We start from the raw sequence: 20,000 nt of genomic DNA on the forward strand, positions 1-20,000 counted from the left end.
TATTATCTATTTTGTTCAGATTCACGCAACACTTTACGACCAGCGATAGTGACTCTGTCACTTCAATTTTATCACACCTGTCAAAGTGACGAAGTTACATTTATTCGGGAGAGAGAGAGAGAGAGAGAGAGAGAGAGAGAGAGAGAGAGAGAGAGAGAGAGAGAGAGAGAGAGAGAGAGAGAGAGAGAGAGAGAGAGAGAGAGAGAGAGAGAGAGAGAGAGAGAGAGAGAGAGAGAGAGAGAGAGAGAGAGAGTGTGTGTGTGTGTGTGTGTGTGTGTGTGTGTGTGTGTGTGAGGAGGAGAGGAAATGATAACTGGATACGATAACTGATGATAAGAAAAATCTGAAGCATGTACAAACAATATTCTTACCACTGATTTTCTCACCTCAATGTCAAATATCTTCCCTCCTTTCCTTACAGAAATAAGAGGTTACCCTTGAAAGAATTCTAGCAGACACACCCATCCACCGATACCCACAGACACCCACCGACACACACACACACACACACACACACACACACACACACACACACACACACACACACACACACACAGCGTTAGCTATCCTTTGTTCTCACGTTCATCTTTGGCGTAATTGAATCTTAGCTAACTTAGCCAAACTTGGTACCCGAGACACGTCACAAATCATCTTAGCCTCCTCACAACTCACAGCTATTCCCAAAATTGAACCTGACGTAACATAACCTTCCCTGAGACAGAAAAAACAAACTTAGTACTTGGAAGACACCCACTTCACTACTCAGCATTCTCATAACTCACTCCTTCCCACTGACACTTGGCGATAACTTGACCCGTTCAGTACTGGGACGCATTTCTACCATGAATTTCGGTATGATTAGACAATTTTATTTAGATTAGAAAGGGTTTATGGAGGTCAGAAGATTAATGGCCAAAATCTTCACTATTTTAATCCTCACATAATTTTCTGAGGCTGTATAAAATCATTAAATAGTAACCAAAATGAATATGAAGGGATTAACATGACATACCCTTACTTGGGCGTCCTCTCTGTCTCACCTGATCGATTGTTTCCTGCATCTCATACTGGTACTGCAGCACGTTGACCATGTTGAGGCCGTTCTGGATGATGAGCGCCATGATGGGCACGAAGGGCAGCAGCAGCATCTGGGCCAAATGGATCTGCTTGCCGCGACCTGTGGTGGGGTCGAGGCCACAGCAGCCCGTCTTGACCTGGAGAAGTACACGCACGTAGGATTAAGCCCCGTATTCAGAAACACTTTGCTCTCTCATCTCGCCTGTTTTCCAAGACCACAGAGATGATTAATCGAGTTCCGAAGTGTTGCTCCTGCTAATAATGTAAAAAACTTATTAATCAGTCATAAGAACCATGGAAGTAACTTTAAAATCCGTGTAACATTGATTAGATCACTTTGAAAGTAGTAAAAGTGCGGCGCAGAGGGGTTTCAAATTATGGCCTTAATTATATTGTTGGTCCGATAGTGGCAAATACGTACAGTGGCCGTGAAGTTGCTGGAATGCATGAATAGTGGGTGATGTGGAAGGTATATTAAGAGCGAAGGTGTGGTGGTTGCTGGATGGTGTTCATAACAGAGATGCCAAAGAGTAAAGCTGAACTAGACTGAGTGAGGAAGGACAAACTCAAAATATGTAAACTATTGTATATATTCACACTGGCTATATAGATTGAGACGGAACGCGCCTGCAAACTATTATGAAGGTGCTATTGTACAGATTCCCATACTTTGGGTCGCGGAGCTCTGGGGAGCGGCATGAGCGACTGCAAAGGCATCACTAAATATCTGCCTGCGCTGTGACGGGCGAGGATCGACCAACTGAGCCTCCACAAATATTAGAGGCCGATCATCTAATCCTCCAAAATAAATTACATCAGAATTGCCTACCGGCGCCATAGGCCAAGAAGCGCACACACACACACACACACACACACACACACACACACACACACACACACACACACACACACACACACACACACACACACACACACACACACACACACACACACAGGTGTCTATCAGTGCTCAAGACAGCATGAAAAAACTTAACTGTCTTGATAATAATGACAAGATGAAAAGACTATTTAGATCTGCATGCTTGTCGTCATTTACTTTTTTTTTTTCCACATAACCCTTTTTCTTATATTCAATATACTAAAAAAATAATTCGAAGATTAAGTCTCTCGAAAAAAAAAGGAAACCCCTCCTGTAGTCTTTTGAGTAACGCATTTTCACAGAAAAATCTCTATGTAATTCTTAAGACGATTCTTCCCTAACATTACTCATGACTCCTTCACAAGACGAGGCAAGAAGCGCTACACCACCACCACCACCACCACCACCCGAGAGCACGTGGAGGGGCGCGGCGTGCAATGGGGAAACTTGACTTGGACTTCCCCTCCAGGCGTCCTTTTCCCCCAGACTCACCAGACTCACCTCCACCAACTTGTTTTCATCCTCAGAATCGAGGGAGAGCACTGATGACCGCCTCTCGCCTCCCCCCATGTTAGAGGCGCCCTTCATGCCGCCACTGTACACGCGTCGCCTTGCCTTGGCGTGTCCTTTGTGTCACCTGCCGCCCGCCGTCAAACCCACACCACCATCCTCGAGGTGGCCGAGACTCAGTAAGCGGCGCGGGGTCAGTCAGGGGAGGGAGGAGGGCGGGCGAGGCGAGGCGGGGTGCGGCGGGGAGCACGGCGCCTGATGGAGTGGCCAGCCTCTGCTGTCCAGCCCACCACTGACGTCACGCCTCGCCCTCCAATCATTGCGGCGGAATGCCGAGGCAGGACAATAATTGATCTGTAACCTAATCAGTAAATTTATGGTTAGAATTTCTACTTCCGGAGGGACATGTGGGAACTTTTCACGTCACCTTGATTTAACATCTTCGGTGACAGCGGCAGCTGTGGCAGCAATATCAGCAAGCAATGACGATAACAAGAGAGCAGTTAAAGATGAGTACCTTATCTGTGCTGAATATCAGAGCACAGGTGACGTCTGTGGGGGAGTGACTCGTTAATTCTGGTCAATAATAGATGCATGCCTCATTGACCTCGTCAGGGTGGCATGTAGGGGTGAGATGGGTCACGTCAAGCGGAGGGGCGTCACCTCATCACTAACTCCTCCCTCCACCCTGACGTGACCCCACTCCCCCTCACTGGACATTCCTCGATAGCGGCTTCATTCCTCTGTCCCTTTCTCCTCCTCCTCCTCCTCCTCCTCCTACACTTTCTCCTCATTCTCCTCCTCCTTTTTCTATTCCTCCTCCTTGGCAATATTTCTCCATGCATGATGACGGTTTTACATGGCACTTGGATGACTTGTTGCAACAGGTATCCTTTTAACTTGCCTTAGTTTCCATCCTGACGCGCTGTTATTCATTGCTCATTAAGAAATTAATCAAGACTCCACAGGTATGTTACACCCGGCGTGCCATCACTGCTAAAGATGAGTAGAGGCAGCAGCAGCAGGCATTAGCTCGCTGGTGAACTGCTGGCAAGATGGGTGGTGATGGTGATGATGATGGTGATAGTGGTGATGGCACGGGCCAGGCGATGCAATATGTCGCGTAATGAAGAAGCTAAACAGTCACCTGACGCCCTTTATTGCACTCCGGAAGTCAATACTTGTTAGCACAGGGTCAATATGAGGGCCCGTGCATCCTCCAGCCTGACCCCGCGCCTCCTAAGGCCGCGGGAGTGGGCGCGGTGACGGAGGGACGAGAGTCGCATGCGTCATTCTCCCTCCCCTCATGCCGCCCTCTCACTCACTCTCGCTCCACCACCCCCACCAGCTCCTCTGCCCACCTTTCTGCCGACCCACCGTCAAGCCGTAAACTCCGTGCAATCCCACGCGTGCATTTTTCTCCGCCGCTAATCACCGAGGGAACAGCTGGGATCCCGCACGCAGGCCGCCAATCAATTGTCACTTCATTTTTATCGGAGTGGCGGCGACGGCGGCGGCGGGGTGAGAGGCGGAAGGGCCTGTAGTGCGTGTGTCTGGTGAGAGTAGGGTGGCCGGTGCTCCGGTGCCGCCCCGCCATCACCACTGCCATCACGACGCCTCCTCGCGCGCACAGTGGCTACCACCAAGTACCCTTGGTACCTCACGCCCTACAGCCTCTATGAGCTAAGTATGAGAGGGAGTGGCAAGCGCAAAGTGGGTCCGGATAACGAGGATGGGGAGGAAGAAGGTGGAGGAGGTGGTGGCGGCGGCAGTGGAGGAGGTGGAGGAGGTGGAGGGGGAGGAGGAGGCGGTGGAAGTGGAGGTGGTGGTGGAGGCGGAGGTGCCAGGAAGGAAAGGGACATGGATCTGCCGCCGATGCCCAAGAGGCCTTCCCTTGTCTCTATCGACAGCGAAGACGAGAACAAGATGGTGGAGGTAAGGACTCCAGCGAGGCCGTGGGGTGCGGTCTGTGGGGCGGGATCCGTTGGGCGGGGGTGGCTGGGGACAGTGAGGGGCACAATCAGTTCATGTACTTCTAAAATTCCTAGCATCAGCATCTCCTTGTGCTGCCCCGACTCGCGAGAGTTTGACTGGATGGGGGTGGTGGCAGGTGTGTCGTGTTGACAGTAAACACCTGCCACTAGCACATGGCTTAACTTTATCCCACACACCTGACTCCTCATCTATTCCACACACCTGACCGCAAGCACTTAAATCATTAGCAAACCTTTCTATTCTCCTCCTCTTGATCTGCTACACATCAAACTTCTCTCTCTTAATTCTCCTCTTCTTTCTCCTCCTCGTCCTCCTCGTCCTTCTCTTCCTACTCGCCCTACTCCCCCTCTTCCTCCTGCAGGTGAAAACAGGGATCTGCGGGCTCGATCCTACCACAGGGAAGGGGAAGCAGATCCACCTTATCCAGATGTTGCTGCTTCCCTTCGTCCCTATCATGGCGCTCATCATCCAGAACTCTATCAACATGGTCAGCATCCTCGAATACCAACACGACATGCAGGAAACCATCGACCAGGTAAGGGGAAAGTGAGGGAAGCGTTGATCAGGTTATGGAGGGAATGATAAGCTGAAGGAAGAGAGATACTGAAGGAAAGGTTAGGAAAGACGGATGAAAGGACGAAGGGATAGATGGGAGGGAGAGTGAGTGAAGGGTTAATGATCAGTTTAAGCAAGGGAGGTACTGAAGGGAACGTTTGAAAAGACGGCTGAAAGGACTAATGGGAAGGATGGGAGGGAAAGTGAGTGTAGGGTTAGTGATCAGTTTAAACAAGAAGAGGTTAAGAAAAATGGGCGATGAATTAAAGGAGGATGAGAATAAACGAAGGAACGTTGGGAGAAAGGAAAGGTAAAGGCTAGTAATTGGTTCAGGAAGGGGTAAAGGAGAGCATTAGTAAAAGAAAGATCCGGAAGATACAAGGCGAAAGGATGAGAGAAGGATGAAAAAGCAAATTTGTGAACGAACTTTGAGAAAGAGAAAGACTTTAAACACAAGAGATAAAGGGAGTGTTGGCTATTATTGAAAGAAATATTAGAAGAGGAAGAAATGTAAGGGATACGCGGAGAAAAGGCGAGGTTTGAATGTGTGTTACGTAGCAAAGGGAGATTGAAAGCGAGACAGAATAAAAAGAACGCTAGTAAAGAACAAAAGATAGACGAGGATATGAGGGAACAGAAAGGATAGGCCAGCGATAGGAACAGTAGGAGGAGAAAAGTATTAAAAAGATAATTAGACAAAAAAAAAAAAAAACATCAGCAAAAAGTGAGACTAAAATCTTACAGAATACGGAGACTGAAAAAAGATGTCTGCAGAATAATGTTACAAATACTCAAAGAAAGAAATACAGTGAAAGGCAAAAAAAAAAAAAAAAAAAATAGATAGACAAGTGACGTCCTTCCTTTAGGTTCAGATCAGCACGGGTCTTGGTAACGTGACAGAGGCCTTGCAGTCTGAGAGGGCCGAGATCGCCTTCTACCTCTTTACTAACGGCTCCATCATTCGCCGCAACCTGTCCGAGCACTTCGCCTACACCAACTCCCTTATCGAGAACCTCAAGTGGCCCGCCTTCAGGATCGACGACCACCTCTTCCAGAATAAGATCTTGTTTCGCATTCGCCTGGACGACTTCCGCGACAAGATCACACGTTTCGACACACCCAACATCGAGGCGGGCATTGCCTTTTACAACCGAGCCAACTACATCTTCCTTGACCAGGTGTGTGGAGAAATAAGTAAACAGAGACAAGAAGAACGAGTGTACGTACATACCTGACGTATATATATATTTTTTTCAAGTTTTCAAGTGACGGATTTTATGCTTTTATATATCTCTATTTAATTTGTATGGATATACATATTATCTTGTTTCTGCCTTACATAAAGATGATCTATGTACTCCCATTTGTTGTTGTTAGCAAACAACAAACAATACACCGACATGCTCATTTATCCAACGTCAAAATAAGCATTAGATTAAAGCTTAAGTTGACTCTGGAAAAGTCAAAGATTAAAACTTGATTGGAATTCAAGGAGGCCTTAAGCAAAGCTCCATATGACTACGAGCAGATCTTATTATGAAAAACTTTGTTTAATTTCGAGTATGTCATACTGAATAAATTTCTCATGACTTTCGGTAGGCGTGAGTCAAGACTTGCTTTCTCTTTTCAACTGTTTATGATCCTCCCGCTCTCCCTGCACCTCAGCTAACGCGTGAGATCAAGGAGAAGGACGCCTCAGGAGTTTGGCGGCCACTGCTCGCCTACAAGAACATGATTCGCGCCATCGAGCATCTTGGCATCTCGATGGTGTTTGGCGAACAGTACTTCGGCCGCGGGGATCTCGACCAGAGCTCCTACATCGCCTTTGTTACAAACGACGCCCTTGGCCAGGACTTTCTGAACGCGTCACAGAATTTCGCCTTCTGGATAAGCACGCGATACAAGGCGCTGCAGAAGGATTACCCGTGGTACTCCAACATCACCCGCCGCAGACTAGAGATCCTGGGAAGGGAGAAGATACAACCAGATTTTGAGAAGGCCACCGAGTATTTCTACGCCATGCTGGGATATCTGGACGCCCTGCAGAAGATCCAGTACGAGATCAGGTAAGACTTGGTGAATGGCTCTCTCTCTCAGTTTAGTGCACTTACCCATCCACCTCCACCGCAGACACACACACACACACACACACACACACACACACACACACACACACACACACACAACGCAGACTTCACTTGATTGTATGCATGCACGCTTATAATGAAATATATCTCGTTAAAGACAAAAAAAATTTCAAATATACATAGTTCGATTAAATGAATTGCGATAATGCATGAACACACTTCAAGGAGAGCAGGAAGAAAAGGAGGAGGAGGATAAGGAAGAGGTGCATATCAGTGATACTACTGACGAAAGTGTGTCTGTCTCTCTCTCTCTCTCTCTCTGTGTGTGTGTGTGTGTGTGTGTGTGTGTGTGTGTGTGTGTGTGTGTGTGTGTGTGTGTGTGTGTGTGTGTGTGTGTGTGTGTCCGGCAGAAAGACGATCCAGCACACCATCGTGAAGGAGATGCTAGCGTCCAACAGCCACGTGGTGATTGGTATCGCGCTCCTCGCCGTGGTGCTCATCATCTCACCTGTTATCATTATTCTGGTGCGCATGATCACCAGGACGCTGCAGGTGAGGCCACAACAACACCTTGCAATCAAGCACAACAAGCACAACAAGCCCACGTAATAGTCAACCTAGCAAACAAAACTAGTGCACGTAGCAGAAACGTGTAATGGCAGACGTAGCAAAACAGTTTAACAGAGAACGTAGCAGAATTGTTTACAGGACACCGAGCAGTTACTTAGACTCTGATGCTCTCTTCTAGCAAAATCCAAATTCTTGTTTTATTATGTCATTTGTTTTAGTTACTATGGAGAGGAGGAGGAGGAGGAGGAGGAGGAGGACAATATAATCATAGGCATTGACAGTGAAGAAACATATCCTTTTAATTCTCCTTCATCTCCTAAATCAATTCATCCCTCCACTGTACAGGCCTTCTCAGAGACGCTGCTACACAAGACTCACGAGTTGAGGTTCGAGAAGAAGAGATCGGACAAGCTGCTATACCAGATGCTGCCGAGTAGTGTGGCGCAGCAGCTCAGGATACACAAGACAGTACCTGCCGAGACCTTTTCCTCCATCACCATTTACTTCAGTGACATCGTGGGCTTCTCTGAGATGGCCTATCAGAGTACACCAATGCAGGTGAGAAAGGCAGCAGGCGAAAAGGATCGTTGGGTTCTATAGGCCAAGGAAAGACACATCAGGGGAGTGTATAGATGAAAGAATGATGGTTATGGGTATCTACATTTGACAAAACGGCAGGTGATGTAATGAAAAGTTAGTGATGCATAAGTGTAGGTGAGATTTCCACTTGGTCGTAGGTATAGGCTGAATATGGTGGAGACGTAAGTACGCAGGGAAAAGGAAGTAAGGTTGTTTGTGGTATGAGTACGAAGATGTGCTGAAGAGTGATCAATGTCCTATAAGCAAGTCTGTGAGTAATGACTATGCTTGCCTTTCTTTATCTATTGGTTTTATCCATCCGTATTAATGTTCGCCTGAAAAGCCATACTTAACTGTCAGAGAAGCAGCTTTATGACTCACGGCAATATTAACCTATATAGCTTAGTGTGTTTCATATAGGGATTACGAATACTACTTCCAGGCCTGATGGTTTCTAATAGCTCCTCTTATTTCCTTCAATTTTTGAGTTCTTACAATTAATTTTCGAACATAAGAACATAAAATCAATAAAATAAATAATTAGACCTAACTACTATTATTCCCATCCATGCCTTACTCCTTTCTACTCTCTCTCTCTCTTTCTCTCTCTCTCTCTCTCTCTCTCTCTCTCTCTCTCTCTCTCTCTCTCTCTCTCTCTCTCTCTACTCCTCCTCCTCCTCCTCCTCCTCCTCCTCCTCCTCCTGCAGGTGATCTCCCTCATGAACGTGTTGTACAAGATGTTCGACTGCCGTATAGACTGTTATGACGTGTACAAGATCGAGACCATCGGGGACGCCTACATGGTGGCCTCGGGACTCCACATGAGGAAGAAAGGTATTTGAGGGAGCGGGAAGAGGAGGAAAGGTAGGAATTGATGGGAGGAAAAGGGAAGGCAGTGAAAGACGGTATGCACTAGTTGCTAATACAACAAAGCCTGCTTCTATTACTACTACTACTACTACTACTACTACTACTACTACTACTACTACTACTACTACTACTACTACTACTACTACTACTACTACTACTACTGCTGCTGCTGCTACTACTACTACTACTACTACTACTACTACTACTACTACTACTACTACTACTACTACTACTACTACTACTACTACTACTACTACTACTACTACTACCACTACTAGGTAAGGACCACGCCGCCGAGATCGCCGCCATGGCCATCGACCTTCTGCACGGGACGGAGAACTTCGTCATTCCTCACATGCCCGGCGAGAGACTCAAGATCCGCATCGGCATCCACACGGGCCCTGCGGTAGCCGGCGTCATCTGCACCAAGACACCACGCTACTGTCTCTTTGGGGACTCCGTTATCCTCGCTGCTAAGATAGAGTCATCAGGCCTGCGTGAGTCACATTCTGCTAGATTGCTCGGGTTTAATTGGTAGATGAACGCTTATGTTTTGTTCTATTTGCTAAGTGCTCTAGTTTTTTTTTTTTTTTAATCCTGTTGTTCTGACTTATTGAATTAATTAAATAGCCAAATAGTCAATTAATTAGTGTATTCGCCCATCATTAGCTTTTAAATATTGTCTTCATCTAACTGCCAGCAGATGAGCACCGTCTTAGTGAGTGAGTACCCATTTCTCCATCAATCTGTCAGCCCCCATGTCTTTCTGTTTACGTATCGATTCATCTACAAACTCTTCGTGCCTGTGAGTTCACGAGCGCACCTCCTCTTGCAGCATTCAAAATCCACATTTCCCAAGACACCAAGGACAGTTTGGATCGCGTCGGCGGATTCATCGTTAAACTGAGAGGAGAACTTGACGTAAAGGTGAGTGTGAAGTTACCTACTGTGTTTGTGTGTGTGTGTGTGTGTGTGTGTGTGTGTGTGTGTGTGTGTGTGTGTGTGTGTGTGTGTGTGTGTGTGTGTGTGTGTGTGTGTGTGTGTGTGTTTTACTGTTTGATCTGCTGCAGTCTCTGACGAGACAGCCAGATGTTACCCTACGGAACGAGCTCAGAGCTCATTATTTCCGATCTTCGGATAGGCCTGAGATCAAGCACACACCACACACCGGGACAACAAGGTCACAACTCTTCGATTTACATCCCGTACCTACTCACTGCTAGGTGAACAGGGGCTACACGTGAAAGGAGACACACCCAAATATCTCCACCCGGCCGGGAAATCGAACCCCGGTCCTCTGCCTTGTGAAGCCAGCGCTCTAACCACTGAGCTACCTGGCGTGTGTGTGTGTGTGTGTGTGTGTGTGTGTGTGTGATTCACTGTTTGATCTGCTGCAGTCTCTGACGAGACAGCCAGACGTTACCCTACGGAACGAGCTCAGAGCTCATTATTTCCGATCTTCGGATAGGCCTGAGACCAGGCACACACCACACACCGGGACAACAAGGTCACAACTCCTCGATTTATATCCCGTACCTACTCACTGCTAGGTGAACAGGGGCTACACGTGAAAGGAGACACACCCAAATATCTCCACCCGGCCGGGGAATCGAACCCCGGTCCTCTGGCTTGTGAAGCCAGCGCTCTAACCACTGAGCTACCGGGCCGTGTGTGTAGCTACCGGGCCGTGTGTGTGTGTGTGTGTGTGTGTGTGTGTGTGTGTGTGTGTGTGTGTGTGTGTGTGTGTGTGTGTGTGTGTGTGCGCGTGTGTGTGTGAACTACATGTCTACCCACAGGGACGAGGAGTGATGGACACATACTGGCTGACGGGGAAGCACGGTGTCCTGCCTGACCGCCGTCCTTGCTCAGGGAAAGAGGAGGACATGGGGTTTATGGCCGACAACGCCTACTCTGAGTCAGGCCGCCGCCCCAAGGAGGAGGCCAAGCACCCGTCCTCCTTCGCCAAAACATTAGGGCTGTTCAGGGAGATACTTGGATGAGACTCGGAGAACGTTGTTAGGAAACCATATCACAGGCTGTTCGTTTATCGGTAGTTACCACGAAAGGACTGTGTGCAGCTGTCCTGTTTATTATTATTGGTGGTGGTGTTATTATTGTTATTATTTGTGTTATTATTATCATTGTTATTATCATTATTATTATTATTATTATTATTATCATTATTATTATTATTATTATTATTATTATTATTATTATTATTATTATTATTATTATCATTATTATTATTATTATTATTATTATTACTATCATTATTTTTATTATCATTATCATTATTGGTGTTGTTATTGTTACTTTTATTATTATTATTTTTTTTTTTATTATCAATATTATTATTATTATTATTATTATTATTATTATTATTATTATTATTATTATTATTATTATTATTATTATTATTATTATTGTTTATATCATTATTATTATTATTATTATAATAATTATTGTTATTATTATTATTATTATTATTATTATTATTATTATTATTATTACTATCATTAATATTATTATTACTATTATTATTACCACTACTACTACTACTACTACTACTGTTATCATTGTTTTTCATTGTGGAATATGAACATATCTAAGTTTATTAGAAATATGGTATTGAAACACACACACACACACACACACACACACACACACACACACACACACACACACAGATAAACACGGGGCTGATATGGTTTCCTTTCATTCTGGGAATACGAGAAATATACATTGATAGCAAAGTTTTATTCAAACGCATTTTAATTTGAGGAGCAGAAAACAGACCGATCACAGTGCTGTTTGCACGAAATTGTACGTACCAGTACATCGTTAAAGACTCCTGGAAACTGTAGCTGTATGTATCTAGTTTACACGTCATGGCTCCTTCTCTACGATCACCTCCACCACCACTACCACCATCTCCACCTCATCAATCATCCCTTCGCTCATGCCATCGTCAGCTCCGCAGCAGAAGATGGCTCGCCCGGAGGCTGGCTTCCTGCGGGCCTCTTATGCCACAGCGCGTGTCGATGGTTTCATGGTATCTACTCGTCACTCGTCTCCGCCTCAACTCCCACTCACAAGAACTCTCGCAACCAAGACCGTGTCACTCAGCGGCCTTGCTTGCATCTACGGAAGAACCGCGGACCTTAGCACGCAGGAGTGATAGGATGCTAAGGTCCAGTTTATTTTGTCTCTATGCATCGTGTGTATTTATAGGATTGTGTCAGATTAAGGACTCGACGATTTTTTTTTTTTTTTTTGGGTGGGGAAGAGAAGAAATAATATGTTTCCTTCCTTTCCCCTCTCTATGTATATCTACGTTTCCTTCTGTAGAATCTATCACTGCTAGAAAGTCTCGTCCCTCAACCTGCATGGCCTCCTCAGCTATGAGTCAATTCCACTCGACAGGAATTAGAACTATCCCGATCGACCATTCCTCTCGGTACTAGTTCTTCATAATTTGAAGTCTGAAATATAAGTTAGCCTCAGCGGGATGCCGCATTCTCTGTAGTAAGTCTTTACTTATATGTATTTCTCACATTCCTCATCAGCTAGAGGCAAACTCTACTAGAACATTTCTACTCTCTCATAGTTTTCTGTGCATATTGTATTCGGCAGCGTCTCTGTTAAGCTTATACTCTTCCTTCCTTCCTCGTTCTTCACCGGGCAAGAAGCTGATGCCACAAGAGGTACTTTCTCCGTCTCTTTCCTGTGCATGATCTAGTTCGCCTCGCTAAAACTGTTTCACGTGCCGTGCAGCTCCTTACACTAAGAAAGTCTTGTTCTGCAGCGGTATTTTGGCCTTCTTTTGTTTTATGAAACAGTTCTTGATCGATCTTTAATGGCATAAGCAAGCAAGGCTACTCATTTCATTCTTACCAAACATTTCATTACCAAACAGCGATTCTGGATAAGACTTGATAAGTATTATTCCTTAATCAGCGTCTTCCTCCCTTGTGAGTAACCTTTGGACTTTATTTAGACTAGACTACCTTCTGCCTCCCACTCCTCTTTACACCTCCACGCCCTTAGCTGGGCCGCTTTCACAATTATTACATTTACATCTCTTCACAGTTTTACTTTTTTGTTAATGGAGCGGGCACGGCTGGCATCATATATATATATATATATATATATATATATATATATATATATATATATATATATATATATATATATATATATATATATATATTTATATATATATTCTTTTACGTGTGTGTGTGTGTGTGTGTGTGTGTGTGTGTGTGTGTGTGTGTGTGTGTGTGTGTGTGTGTGTGTGTGTGTGTGCGCGACCGCTGAGCCTCCTCCGCATGTGTAAATGTAAATAAGTTAGGCTGGAATTGATCCTCCCTTACTCGCCACCATTACATCGTCACTGCATCGCAACACATCACGCTGAGCTTAGGACGAAGACGTTACTCCAATGTTTTAGAAATGAACTTCGCAACAGGTTCAGTTCAAAAACTTTCCCACTCGACCTTGCGCTGTAAAAAGGATTGGAAAACAAGAAACTTAGATATCATGGTGGTGTTTGAAAATTCTCTTCTCGTCTTGATGTTTTTGCTAAACATTTTCTGATGGAAACTGCTTGACATTACCTAGGCAATGCAAGGGATATGGATGGATCGAGATGTAAGGAAACGCAGATTCCTATTAACTCCACACATTTTTCTCATCTTCTGTCATTAGGGAAATGTTCGGAGCTTCTCCTTCCGCAATCTGTTCTTCTCTCCAATGCGAACTATTTGAGAAATTCAGAGCGTTCAAGGAAAGGCTATCGTCGTGAACGTTTCCCTTCCCTGCTACTTGCAACGGTCTCGGCAGCTGCTGTTCGTCCCTCAGGAGGCTCAGAGAACAATTCAGTGGAAGATTATCCTTTCCAAACCTTACGTCCCCGCACAACTGCGCGGCTGAATGAGACTTTTCTGTTGCGAGACATGAATTCTGTGAAGTGTTTATAAATAGTTGCTCCTCCTCGAATATGTATTGATTTCTAGTGCTTATCCTTCGACACGGATAGTAACTACCGTATTGTTATGACATCCTCCTTCTCCTCCTCTTTTTTCATCTCCTCCTCATCCTGCTCTTCTTCTCCCCTTCCTCTTACGGATATTCAAGCAAACGGTAGTAGAAACTCAGGCACCGTCATAATGATGTAGAGATTACCAGACCCACGAAGCAGACGACCACCAGCAGACTCAACACGTGTAGCTCACTTTAGTCAGCCGTAGCACATCCACTCGTGTAGATATATAGGTATGGAAAGAGAGGAAGATGTGATGCTGGTTCAATAAATGGAGCACGTGAGTTAGAATTATCTTTTATTTCCCTGGTTCCCACAACTTTGGAAGGGAGTGAGAGTGAGGAAGGGAAATGAAGGGAAGGGAAGGGAAGGCCGTGTGTTGCAATGGTTTGTGAGGATGATTGCACTGTGTGGGGAACAGTTGCTGCACCTACTGCGGATTCCTCTGCTGCTGCTGCTCCTGCTACTACTACTACTTCTACTACTACTACAACTACTACTACTACTACTACTACTACTACTACTACTACTACTATATTATAATAATAATAATAATAATAATAATAATAATAATAATAATAAATAATAATAATAATAATAATAATAATAATAATAATAATAATAATAATAATAATAATAATAATAATAATAATAATAATAATAATAATAATAATAATAATAATAATAATAATAATAATAATAATAATAATAATAATAATAATAATAATAATAATAATAATAATAATAATAATAATAATAATAATACGTTATTCTAATTATACGTTATTCTCAGGTTCGGTGATCAGAGCAGAATAAGAAAGAATGGGTTCAAGCTTGGAAAAGTAGATAAAAAAAAAAACAGATAGAAAGGGATAAATTATGAAGTAGAGTGGAATGGACTCAATAATGAGATTGCTTGTGTTGAGTCGTTAGGGAAATTCAAAAGATTAGACAAATTTATGGATAGTGATAATAGGTGGAAACATACAGCTGTGTTTCAAACAGACTGCCACGTGTAGGTCTGGTGGCTTTTTGCAGCTTCCCTTATTTATTCCCTTATGGTCTTGTCTCTTCTTATAAGTCATCCATGCTCCCCTCCACCTTCTATCGGGCATCTGATTGGTGCATTCAGAACGTGCTTGATCTTCCTCATTCTCTATGTCTGAGATACTTTGAATCACTTTATCAATCAGCCAGCCACTGGAGACATGTTGCGACTCCAGTCATTTGCATGAGCCTGCATGAGTAATGTTTACACAACTTTTCTGCTATTATTTTCTTCGAAATATTTTCGAATATCAGCTTAGGAGAAGTTCAATTAATAAGACTGAAAATCTCTTAAACATAAAAATGTTTAAGGAAACGGGAAAATTTTTATGAGTGCACTAATCAGCTGCTCCAGTGAGAGGGAGGAGTGAAGAGGAGCGTCTTCCGGATCAACCCAGCATGCAAGACTACAATTGGTGAGTGCCCTGGCATTTGGAGGTATTCTATTGAACTGTTCGATGCAATACCGCCCTGTCTGCAAGCTCATGAAATAGTTTAGTGACTGCAGTGCTCTGAGACAGCAAGCTCCTGAACCATTAACAATGGATAACTGATGAAGCAGCTTGTGTATATTTCTAAGGCATTGACAATGATGAATACTCATTAGCGAAACAGTTATCATCACGCCCAGGGAAGGAGCAAGGTAATGTTCATCTTTTCGTAACAAAACACCTGTACATATTTACATAAAGACAACGGATCGCGTCAACAGAGGACGTTCTTGTAACCTTGACTCTATGACAGGTTCAGTAATGGATTTCCTGTACAAACCGAGACCCCCATCGTTAGGTACACCGTCTGAATCAATTCTGTCTACTTATTATCTGATTGACCTGCAGCATTAACCCTCTGCCCTGTTCATTTCTCTTAGCTCTCTCACGTACATACATACATCTATTTCTCATATTTAACACTACCTGCTACACCTTCCATATCCAGAGTTATATTTTCTTTGTCTAGACCTAAGATTATTCCAATAAACATGAACATAATCATCATAGCTTTGGTACCACATAGTTACCACTTGCCTTAATACTTGCAATCCATACAGTTCTACTAAATTTCTGAGCGCTATCTCGACAAATCCTAAATCATCTTACTGTTATCATTCATGGAAGTTCTAAATGTTACATAATAGTCTCTCTCTTCCTATAAGTTATCCTCCATTGTGTTTTTCCGTTTTTCAATTCATATTTTGCTTTTTGTTTCTTCTAATTGTCTAGCTCATTAGCTCATATTTGCTACTTTGCATTAGTTTTGTGAAATAATAATTGCATTCTGTTGTCTTTCTGAACGTGTGCGTACAGAAGTATTCCCAACACGACGGAAGCCAAGGACGCCCTTCCAAGGACACCTACGCTGACATTCTTGCAGAGAGAGAGAGAGAGAGAGAGAGAGAGAGAGAGAGAGAGAGAGTGGGGGAGAACGTTGGGGTATTCAGGAGGGTGAGAGGGCCAAAGGAATATCCAATGTGATATTGGTCCTCGCTGACTATCGGGGGCGTGGCGAGGTCAGGGGAGCCGCGCGCCTGGCCTCTTGCTCCCCCCGGAGACCGCTCGCCGAGGCATTCTAATATGACTTCCTCGATTTTTTCCGCTATAGATCGATGCTCTTAGAGTAAGGTGCTGAAATTCCCTTACATCTGGCCTCTACCAAGGCGGTGGGGAGGGAGGAAGAGAAAAACAGAGAGGGAGGGAGGAGGGAGTCTGCGCTGACGAGGTGCGGCTGGCGGTGGTTTAGTCCTTTGAGCCACGAGCCACGACGACGCTCACCTCAAAGGATTCACTCTGCCTCACGCGCCCGCCCTCATTAACCTGCCTAACTGAACGGAGCAGGACGCACCACACACCACGCACTAACCATACACCCACGGGGAGGCACACCGCGGACCACTGGACCCTCGAGGCATGGCGGTGGCAAGAGAATGGTGACCGCGGTTGACTGCTGGACTCAGCAAAAAGTGAGGGGCAGGAGGCACACACGTGTGGAGCAGCAGCGACCACAGGAGCAACAGAGTGCGGCGGACAGATGGGGGAAGTTCGCAAGAACAAGGTGGGCCCACGGACGTCTCAGGAACAAGACAGCGGAGGCGTGCGGCGGGGCCCAGGCTCCCCTGTCAGGCCGCCGCCCACACTCCGTCGCTCGTCGCTCATCAGCTTCGAGGGGGACGATGAGAACAGCCGAGTGGAGGTTGGTTGAGCGTATAATATGAGCAGGAAAATACAATCCAGGACTGGTGTGACTGCCAGCAGAATCATGTATTCATTCTGATATAAGTGACGGGCATTGTGGGAAGTTACCTTATTTCATAAATATACAACGTGTTTGCAATACTTGTGCTTTGTATATAAATATATTTTTTGCTCATGTCATTCAGGTGAAGACAGGTTGTTGTGGGCTGGATCCCACCACAGGACGAGGCAAGCAGATTCACTTACTACAGATCCTGCTGCTGCCCTTCATCCCCATCTTGGCGCTCATCATCCAGAACTCCATCAACATGGTGACTGTGCTCGAGTATCAGTACGACATGCAGGAAACCATTGACCAGGTGAGGGCGTGGTGTTCCGTGGGAGCTGATGGGCGGGCTGGGTGGAGCTGAGAGGGACTGGGGGAGTCTCGCAGATCTACGTGAATAATTTAGTCAAGCTGTGGTAGGAAAACGGTACAAAGACATCGTTGTGACCAAGGGAATTTCTTAAACGTTACTACCAAACAAGAAATAAAATATGAGGTTATATAGTAAATTAAATGTGGTCATATAGAGTACTTAAAAGCAAGGTAAAAGACTCCTTAAAATAAGTTCCTTTCCATCCGCAGGTCCAGATCAGCACAGGTCTGGGCAACGTAACGGAGGCTCTGCAGTCTGAGAGAGCAGAGATCGCCTTCTATCTCTTTACCAACGATTCTGTGATCCGCGGGAACTTGACAGAACACTTCAAGTATACCAACATGCTTCTGGACGATCTCATCTGGCCGGTGTTTCGTCAAGAGCACGAACTCTTCAACAACAAGATCCTGTTTCGCATCCGTTTGGACGACTTCCGCGACAAGATCACCAAGTTCGACACGCCGTCAGTAGAGGGAGGCATCGCTTTCTACAACAAAGCCAACTACATATTTCTCGATCAGGTTTATGCCACTCCCGTGTTACTGTGTGTTCAGTGAGAGAACAAAGAATGCAAGATGCTGTGGTGGTCGCCTCGGTTCAGGTCTGGTTAAAAGGTAAAATATCCTTTCGTCCCGCAGCTAACGAGTGAGATCAACGAGAAGGACGCAGCGGGGGTATGGCGGCCGCTGCTGGCTTACAAGAACATCATTCGGGCCATCGAGCACCTGGGTATCTCTATGGTGTTTGGCCTTCAGTACTTCGGCCGCGGGGCTCTCAACCAGAAAAGCTACATCGCCTTCGTCACCAACGACGCCCTTGGCTACGACTTCCTCAACACCAGTCAAAACTTTGAATTCTGGATCACGGACAGGTGGGCACGGCCAGGACAGAAGTAATAACGTCGACTCATACCATTCACTTTTCTCCGGAACAGCAACAGTTACTTTGGTGTTGAAAAAATGTGGAACTTAATTCTTATGTTAAACAAGATTAATGAACTGAAAAAAAAAAAAAAAAATAACAAGACTCATTTCTACCTTTCTTCTTTTTTTTTTTTTTCTTCCATTTTGACCTTTCACCACACAGGTACAAGAACTTACAGAAAACTTATCCCTGGTACGCTAACATCACCCGGCGTCGGCTGGAGGTTCTGGGACGAGCTAAGATCGAACCGGACTTCGACAAGGCCACCGAGTACTTCTACGCCATGCTGGGTTACCTGGACGCCCTGCAGAAGATCCAATACGAGATCAGGTCCGTGCCTGTAGAAGTCACCTGAGCTAGCTCTCTCTCTCTCTCTCTCTCTCTCTCTCTCTCTCTCTCTCTCTCTCTCTCTCTCTCTCTCTCTCTCTCTCTCTCTCTCTCTCTCTCTCTCTCTCTCTCTCTCTCTCTCTCTCTCTCTCTCTCTCGTTCTTTTTCATGTCCATATTTATAAAATAAACAACTGGACAAGATATTTTCAAAATTTAATACATGTCCATGATTCATCCCCTCTAAAGGAACGGCAACCAGTGATTCAGAATGACATACACCTTATAATGTGGCAACGTTGGGCTACAATTATAAAAACTTGATTCCCTTCTTGATACTAGAAAAAAATACAAGACAAAAGCAATTGTCTCTTGTTTAAGCTTCATCTGCACCATTCCTCGCTCTCCTTCCGTTCAGCAAGCCGTTTTTTCTCCACCTACTTAAACATCTTTTGTTCCCTTTTTCCTTCCTTCAGTCAGTATGTATCGCCTATATCCTTCCTTCCCTCCTTTCACCATAATCTCTCCTCTTCTTTCATTCATTCAGTTTACCATCTGCTTTCCCCTCCTCCCAGGCACGTGATCGAACGAACACTTGTCTCTGAGATGAACGCCTCCAACAGCCACGTGGTGATCGGCATCGCGCTGCTTTGTGTGGTGCTTCTCATCTCACCTGTCATCATCCTCCTGGTGCGAATGATGACGCGTACACTGCAGGTGAGGCAAGTACAGGTTGGGGTAAGACAAGTGAAGAGGAAGAAAGGTAAAGAACAAACAGGGGGATGAAGAAATATGAGGGGAAAGTGAGACAAGGAGAAAGTAAGGTTAGCAGCAGGTAGGAGGCAGGTAGAGATAGGATGGATGCAGGGGATGAATAAAAAGGGACTGTTTTTTGTGGTAGAGTGAAAGCTAGGGAGGGAAGAGGCAC

General features: G+C 45.0%; 3 protein-coding genes across 4 annotated transcripts in view; 2 read left to right on the forward strand and 1 right to left on the reverse strand.

Moving 5' to 3' along the window:
- LOC123498745 overlaps positions 1-2,750 on the reverse strand; it is a 14,611-nt gene extending 11,861 nt beyond the window's left edge. For both annotated transcript variants that reach the window (XM_045246149.1, XM_045246148.1), the window contains exons 1-2: positions 2,459-2,750; positions 1,041-1,214 (exon numbers count right to left, since the gene is read on the reverse strand). In XM_045246149.1, the coding sequence (XP_045102084.1) occupies positions 1,041-1,214; positions 2,459-2,545 (261 nt within the window). In that variant the 5' untranslated portion in view covers positions 2,546-2,750. The remainder of the gene's footprint in view (positions 1-1,040; positions 1,215-2,458) is intronic.
- Positions 2,751-3,884: 1,134 nt separating this feature from the next.
- On the forward strand, positions 3,885-11,275 carry LOC123498595. The gene is made up of 10 exons (XM_045245853.1): positions 3,885-4,402; positions 4,824-4,997; positions 5,884-6,195; positions 6,683-7,083; positions 7,515-7,656; positions 8,020-8,232; positions 8,961-9,087; positions 9,402-9,620; positions 9,959-10,050; positions 10,920-11,275. Exons 1-10 carry the CDS (start codon positions 4,157-4,159, stop codon positions 11,121-11,123), a joined length of 2,130 nt encoding a protein of 709 aa, XP_045101788.1. The 5' UTR covers positions 3,885-4,156; the 3' UTR covers positions 11,124-11,275.
- A 5,646-nt stretch (positions 11,276-16,921) lies between these two features.
- Positions 16,922-20,000, forward strand: part of LOC123498909 — a 6,875-nt gene continuing 3,796 nt past the window's right edge. The window contains exons 1-6 of the mRNA XM_045246450.1: positions 16,922-17,401; positions 17,589-17,762; positions 18,032-18,343; positions 18,461-18,693; positions 18,909-19,076; positions 19,648-19,789. Coding sequence (XP_045102385.1) covers positions 17,240-17,401; positions 17,589-17,762; positions 18,032-18,343; positions 18,461-18,693; positions 18,909-19,076; positions 19,648-19,789 — 1,191 coding nt within the window. The 5' untranslated portion in view covers positions 16,922-17,239. The remainder of the gene's footprint in view (positions 17,402-17,588; positions 17,763-18,031; positions 18,344-18,460; positions 18,694-18,908; positions 19,077-19,647; positions 19,790-20,000) is intronic.

The sequence above is a fragment of the Portunus trituberculatus genome, chromosome 48 (genome assembly GCF_017591435.1).
Source record: "Portunus trituberculatus isolate SZX2019 chromosome 48, ASM1759143v1, whole genome shotgun sequence".
Classification (NCBI taxonomy): domain Eukaryota; kingdom Metazoa; phylum Arthropoda; class Malacostraca; order Decapoda; family Portunidae; genus Portunus; species Portunus trituberculatus.

What these genes read in the sequence shown, in the direction of transcription:
- LOC123498595 (XM_045245853.1), top strand. Translation starts at nt 4,157, where the DNA reads ATGAGAGGGAGTGGCAAGCGCAAAGTGGGTCCGGATAACGAGGATGGG. An exon ending in ACGAGAACAAGATGGTGGAG is followed by an intron (nt 4,403 to 4,823) that starts GTAAGGACTCCA and finishes TTCCTCCTGCAG; the next exon opens with GTGAAAACAGGGATCTGCGG. An exon ending in GAGGAGAACTTGACGTAAAG is followed by an intron (nt 10,051 to 10,919) that starts GTGAGTGTGAAG and finishes GTCTACCCACAG; the next exon opens with GGACGAGGAGTGATGGACAC.